Source organism: Chrysochloris asiatica, unplaced genomic scaffold, assembly GCF_000296735.1.
Source record: "Chrysochloris asiatica unplaced genomic scaffold, ChrAsi1.0 scaffold00372, whole genome shotgun sequence".
Classification (NCBI taxonomy): domain Eukaryota; kingdom Metazoa; phylum Chordata; class Mammalia; order Afrosoricida; family Chrysochloridae; genus Chrysochloris; species Chrysochloris asiatica.
Window position 1 is genome coordinate 1,013,298 of NW_006408890.1, and position 6,761 is coordinate 1,020,058.

General features: G+C 44.9%; 1 protein-coding gene across 1 annotated transcript in view; it reads right to left on the reverse strand.

Annotated features, from left to right (window-relative positions):
- The window catches only part of CRLF2 (cytokine receptor-like factor 2), a 90,191-nt gene that overhangs the window by 76,567 nt on the left and 6,863 nt on the right, over positions 1 to 6,761 (reverse strand). The window contains exons 4-5 of the mRNA XM_006876262.1: positions 6,501 to 6,666; positions 489 to 594 (exon numbers count right to left, since the gene is read on the reverse strand). Of these exons, the coding sequence (XP_006876324.1) occupies positions 489 to 594; positions 6,501 to 6,666 (272 nt within the window). The remainder of the gene's footprint in view (positions 1 to 488; positions 595 to 6,500; positions 6,667 to 6,761) is intronic.

Consider the following 6,761-nt stretch of genomic DNA (forward strand, 5'->3'; position numbering starts at 1 on the left):
GCACAGTTCTACTCTGACACACACGGGGACACCATGAATGGGATCTACTAATGAAAAATCATCCACTGAGAACCCTGTGGGGCACAGTTCTACTCTGACACACATGGGGGAGCACCGTGAGTGGGATCTACTTATGAAAAAATCACCCACTGAGAACCCTGTGGATCACAGTTCTACTCTGACACACACACGGGGACAACATGAAATGTAGTTGTCTCTATGATAACTGGATTTGCTATGTATCTCTAAGCTCAGCATACATGATGTTGGCCCTCTTCACAAGAAGTTTTCTCAAATACTATTCCGATACACCTGTATCTTTTGCATTATCTGCCTCTCAACTTTCTTTTGTAGTTGGCAAAATGGGCAGTGGTAATAGGACTTGGTGAAATCCTCCCACATAAGGATCATCTTTCTTCTGACTTCATGGACATGTGGAAACATTTCTACCAACTTGTTTTGCTGACCAGGGGAGCAGTTGTCCTTACCTCTGTAGTTTGAAGACAAACAGAAGAAAACACAATATCAGAAGAGCCATCAGACACGAGATTAAAACAGACTTTGGAAAGGGCACTTTCTCCTGCCCACATGCATCTAAAACAAAATAAGACAATCATTGTAAGGTTTCAGCATGGCCTTAGAGCTCACCCGATAGTCTCTTCAACCCATTGTTTCCCTTTATAAATGTCAGTAGTAGTGAAACTGCAGTACAGCTAATCCTTTATTTTTGCCTATCTAGCCAAATTTCTCCATTTCGTGATATAGTGTAAATCCTAGTCCTGGTATGATGCTGTAGAATAAACACCAAACCCCAAGATCAGTTTGAACCAAAAGATTGGTGGTGCAAACCCGTCAGCCTTGGAAACCCTATACAGGGTCACTGTGAGCCAGAACTGACGTGATGGCACTTAACAACAACATTTCTGTGATTATGGATCCATTTTGAGATGAGTTTCTAAGGAGTAGGGATGAAGGTGGGGCTAAGAAGTAAAGACTACAGTGCAGTTAAGTATTCACAATGTGCCCACCCAAGTAGAGGGGGTGACTGAAGTTATCACCATTGTTTCCCTTGGGGACAGGGACTGACTGCAATTTAGAAGACTGATTTGGAAAAGACCTCTTGCCCTGGATTTGCAATGGTTCATGACATCTGAACCTCCAACTGGTAAGACTATCAGTCCAGCTCCATTCATGTTCACCAAGTTCCACAGTCTCGTTCATCCACAGTCTGTCTTTGGACCGGCTGATTTGGGTCCTTTTGGTCCTGAGACTACATGGGTGAGAAGATTCCTCCATACTGACCTCTGAACTATGGATTTAGTGCTTGATGGTCTCCACAATTGTGTGAGACATTTCTTTTGACAATTGTAAGTTTTGTGGAATGTTGCATCCTGTTGCAGAGCCCTGGGACACAAGGGAGGTTAGGAGTGATGATCGGTGTCAAGGAATATGCAGAGACATAATACATTGGGATGGTCAAACAATTGGGATATCCTAAACCTCCAACTCATATGAACCAGCCTTGTGTTGATTTTTTATTTTATTTTATTTTATTTTTTGCAAAAGAAAGGATCCATGCATCATGTCGTTGGGAAATATTTTGGAAAGACAGAGACTGAAGATGGATCCATATAGTACAACTGACCCAACAGGGTCAACACACTGCTCCAAGATCAAGACTTTTAACTGGTTTCAGCCAGTTCAGTTGTGGGCAACAGAAGTAAGGGCATTGTACACGTTGCATAGCAACCAAACATCTAGTATATCAGATGTTGACACAAGTAAGAAATGGGCACAGATGGTGGTCTACCACTTGGCTTTGAATGTGTGTTGGCCACCATCTTGGAATGAGGCATCCTGACCTGATTCCTACACAAACCAACTAACCCACTGAGGTAGAGCTGATTCCCACTCGTACCCAGTCAATGGGACAAGTTACAATGGCTCCCCAGAGGGTTTCCGAATTTGTAAATCTTTATGGGAGCAGATTGCTTCCTTTTTCTCCGGCGGCCCAGCAGGGAAATTTGAACCAACAACCTTTTGGCTATTTGTTTTTGTTAAGGCCATCAAGTCAGTTCTGACTCATAGCAACCCTGTATAGGGTTTTCAAAGAGCAGTTGGTGGGTTTGAACCACCAGTCTTGTGCTTATCCTACAACGCCACATTTTAAACATTGTTCCGCAGAGCTTCTTGCCTGATTATTTTTGCTGTTCAGTATCATTGAGTCATTTCGGACTCATAGTGACTCTGTGCATAGCAGGGTGAAATCCTGCCCGGTCCAACACCAACCTCACAATTGTTCCTGTGTTTGAGCCTTCTGTTGCAGTAAATGTATCATTCCATCTCATTTAGAGTCTTCCTCTTTCTCTCCACTTTTCCACCATGATGTCCTTCTCCAGGGACTGGTCCCTCCTGACAATATGTCCAAAGGACTAGACACAAAGTCTGTCCATCCTGGCCTCCAAGGAGCACTCTGGCTGCATTTCTTCTAACACAGATCTCTTTGTTCTTTTGGCAACCCAGGGTACTTTCAGTATTCTCCTCCAACACCATAACTCAAATGCATCAATTCTTCTACAGTCTTCCTTATTCACTGTCCAAGTTTCACATGCACATGAGGATATTGAAAATACCATGGCATGGGTCAGACATCCTCAAACTGCTCTTCAACACTTTGACACTCACACAAGATTTGAATGCTACTCAATGAGTAAGCCGTTGTTGTTTCCATCAGCCACAACTGGATCATTTTGAGCTGGATCAGCACCCAGTCTAAGAGCTTGCTGTTACTAGGGACAACGTGAGTGTTGGCATTTGCTGATGGGGGCCGAGAGAGATTTCAGGAGTGTGACATCCCCATTGTCCTCGAGACCTTCTAGGATGTGAACTTAAATATGGACATGTGGAGGAGAGGGGCGTTGCTTATCGCTGGCCCCACACCTTGCACAATACTGACGATAGCCAATTATCACTCATCCATATAGTGAAAATCATGGATTTCCTTGCTCTTTGTAGACAAGAATCCTGGTGGCGCTGTGGCTTAGCTTGAAGGTTCAAGCTCCAGGGGAGAAAGATGAGGCTGTCTGCTTCCGTAAAAATCTACCGCCTCAAAAATCCTAGGCAGGATCACTATGAGTCAGAGTCCAGTCAGTACAGTGGGTTTGGTTTTGGGGGTTCCCTTGAAGACAGGCTCTTTCCAAGAAGGGTGGCCCTCGGTTTCCCCTTTCTGACGTTGGCTCAGTATTCAAATGCCAAACACACCATGATTCTTGATCTTGCTTCTTTGTCTAGCAACAGCCAACGCCCTTATCTGATCGATTCATTTCCTCCCTCTCTGAACTCCATGTTGGCAGCACATGTTGGTGAAAGAGTTAGAGAGGCAAACCTGATTCAAGAGATTGAATCAAGTTTGCGCTCTAGCAACTGAATTCAATGATGCCAGGGAGCCTTTGAAGTTGATGCCCCTCTCAGAGAACAGCTTTGGCAGCCCATGTAAAGTCCCCTCAGGAGCAAAACAGTGAGTTCAGCATGAACTTTCCCTCAAACAACTGGACCCAAGGTTGCTGTACAGTGACTTGTTTGCCAACCCAAGTAGGTGCTTGCACAGGAGCCCAGCAGCACGTCAGTGTTGATGTCCTCTTGGAACATAAAGGCGAATTTATCCAAAATGGCGCTCCCTCTCCAACAAGCTCTCTTCTCCTTGGGCATACCCTGTGGAGGAAAGTCCTGGTACCCGCTGAAGTTATAAGCTGGGTCACCCCTACCTGCCTCCTCCAGCTTCCTACAAAGCATATGAGTACCCTAGGCGCTCAAGACCATGGTCTCGGGGGACAGCAATTCATTTTAAAAGGTCAGGTTTACTCATCAGATAGAGACTGGTGGAACTAATGCCAAGGCTATGGCATTAGTCACCCTTCATGTCTGGAACCAAACTCATCCCTGTGGGTCAACTTTCAGCCAAACATTAGATAGGTCAATAAGAACATGGATCCAAAATCAACATTTATGGAAGCAGCAGTCAGGAGATAAGACGACGTATTGCATTGGGCAAATCTGCTGCACAGATGTCAGCTTGAGGACTAAGGTGCGCCTGACCCAAGATATGGTATTCCCAATATGCATGTGAAATTTGGACAGTGAATAAACAAAATCATAGAAAAATTGATGCATTTGAGTTATGGTGTTGGAGGAGAATATTGAAAGTGCCATGGGCTGCCAAAAGAACCAACAGATCAGTGTTGGAAGAAGTACAGCCAGAGTGCTCCTTGGAAGCCAGGATGCCCAGACATCGTCTCTCATACTTTGGACATGTTATCAGGAGGGACCAGTCCCTGGAGAAGGACATGATGCTTGGTAAAATGCAGGGTCGGAAAAAAAGAAGACCCCAACGAGATGGATTAGCACAGTGGCAGCAGTGATGGACTCAAGCGTGGCTACAGTTGTGAGGTTGACCCAGGACCAGACAGTGTTTCCTTCTGTTGTGCATAGGTTCGCTATGAGTCAGAACTGACTTGCTAGCACCTGACAACGACAACAACATAAGCAGAACAACCATACCAGGGAGCTATGCACATCTTAGAATAAAAATTAAAAATAGCAGCATGTACCCAAGAACAGAGCAGTAAAAGGGTTAGGAAACAAGAACGAATGGAAAACAGAAAACACAGGGAGGACGTGATATGAACAATGTTACATTGTGAAGACTGTAATCAATGAGATGTGACAAAATGTGTACAGATCGCTGAATGGAAAACCGATCTGCTCTGCAAACCTCCACTCAACCCACAAGAGAAACTCTAAAAATCAATCAATACACGAAAAGAACCCCCTGAGCATTTGCTCCCAATGACTCTCATTCCTGCTCAGAAACCCCTTCTTGGCCTGGTTTTGTTCTGTTTTTTTCTTCTCCATCCATCCCCTGCCTGACCATGGCTTGAGATGTGGTGGCAAACAGGTAGATGAATGACAACCACCTGCCTCCCACACCCCCCAGTGTCAAACTATAGAATCTGTCCCCTCTCTCCCCTCCTCCCTTGTTGAAGAAACCCCATCCATTTGTACACAACCAGCCACCCACTCATCCACTCACCTCTCTGCCCTTAATCTACCACTTCTACCACCCAATAACCTATGTTCCCACCCATTCATCCAGGGTTTCAACCACCCAGCTACTAATCCATCCATCCACCCACCTACCCACGAGACCACCCATTCTTTACCTATCCAGCCAACCATTTACTCATCAGCCCAACCTACCCACCAAGCATCCATCCATTGTTTCACAGATCATTCCAGCTCTACCCCTCCACCCTCCACATTTACTCATCCATTCATTTACCCACCGATCATCCATCCAGAGTTTCATGCATCCATCCATTCATCAATCCATCATCAGTTCACCCTTCTGCCCTATCACTTTCCCTCCACCCATGCCCCTGTCACACATTCAACCACTATCTATCACAACCTCCATCCACCCATCAATCCATCTATTCATCCTCCATCCATGTACTCTTCTGTCCATCCATCCATCCATGTTTTCACACCTCTATTCCATCTCCATCCATCAATATGTCTATCTAGCCATCTTCGAACCATCTACTCATCTTTCCATCTATCTATCCTCCATCTATCCATCCATACATCTATCCATCTTCCACCCATCTACTCATCCTTCCATCTATCCATCCATTGTCCATTCTTCTACCTCCTTCATCCACCCCTTCGCTCAAACATCCACCCATCTATACATCTTCCATTCATGTAGTCATCTGTCCATCTATCCATACATTCATGTGTTGACACATCCATTCATCCATCCATCCATCCACCTATCCATCATCCATCCATCCATTCATCCATCCACCCATCTACCATCCATCCATCCATCCGTTCATCCATCCATCCATCCTCCATCCATCCATCCCTCCTCCAGCCAGCTTTTCATCCATCCATGTTTTCAACCATCCATCACCCCCTCACACATGCATGTACCCATATACCCACCCATGACATTGTATAAAGTTTCTATCATGGCAGTAAATCCATGTAGACTTGAGTTCCCATCCCAGCAAGGTGCCCACTGCCTGAGTTTCTGTGTATCGTGTTCCTTTACAGCATTTGATCATCAACAAATTCACACTAACTTTTATTGATGATCAAACTAAGTGAAGTAACATGGTGCATTAGTATATATAATTACATTGAAGCTTTCTTTCAACAACATGGAACAAACCAAGCTTTTCATAAACAGTAAGTATTACCCCTGAATCTGCGTTAACATTTTCTATGGTTTTTGCTGTGACTGTGTTAATCAACATTTTCTGTAGTCAAAAAACAGAGCCCTTCAGCCTGCAGAGAGAGACAGTAAGAAAAATGACTTTCAAATTAATCTCTGGAATTGACATTATTAGTGGTTGTTACCAGTGGTCCTCTGTCCTGCCACCGTGCCCGCCCTCACCCAGAGACAGGGCTGAGACGGGGTTGGGTGACAAGAATACCTCTCTGCTTGCCGCTCTGCCAGTGCATCACTTCTGACCAGTCACTTGGGTAAGTCCCGGAGCCATAGCTGGACACCACAGTCTTCACTCTAGCTCGGAAATAGTAGCATTTATCAGCATCCAAGCTTTCTATTGTAACTCTGCACCGGTCCTCCTCCTCCGTGGACTGAAAGAAAATACACACCCATCTAAGTATTAAGGCCACAGATAACTCCTGAATATGCCCAAAAAAACAGAAACAGATGACCTTATCAGCTCAAG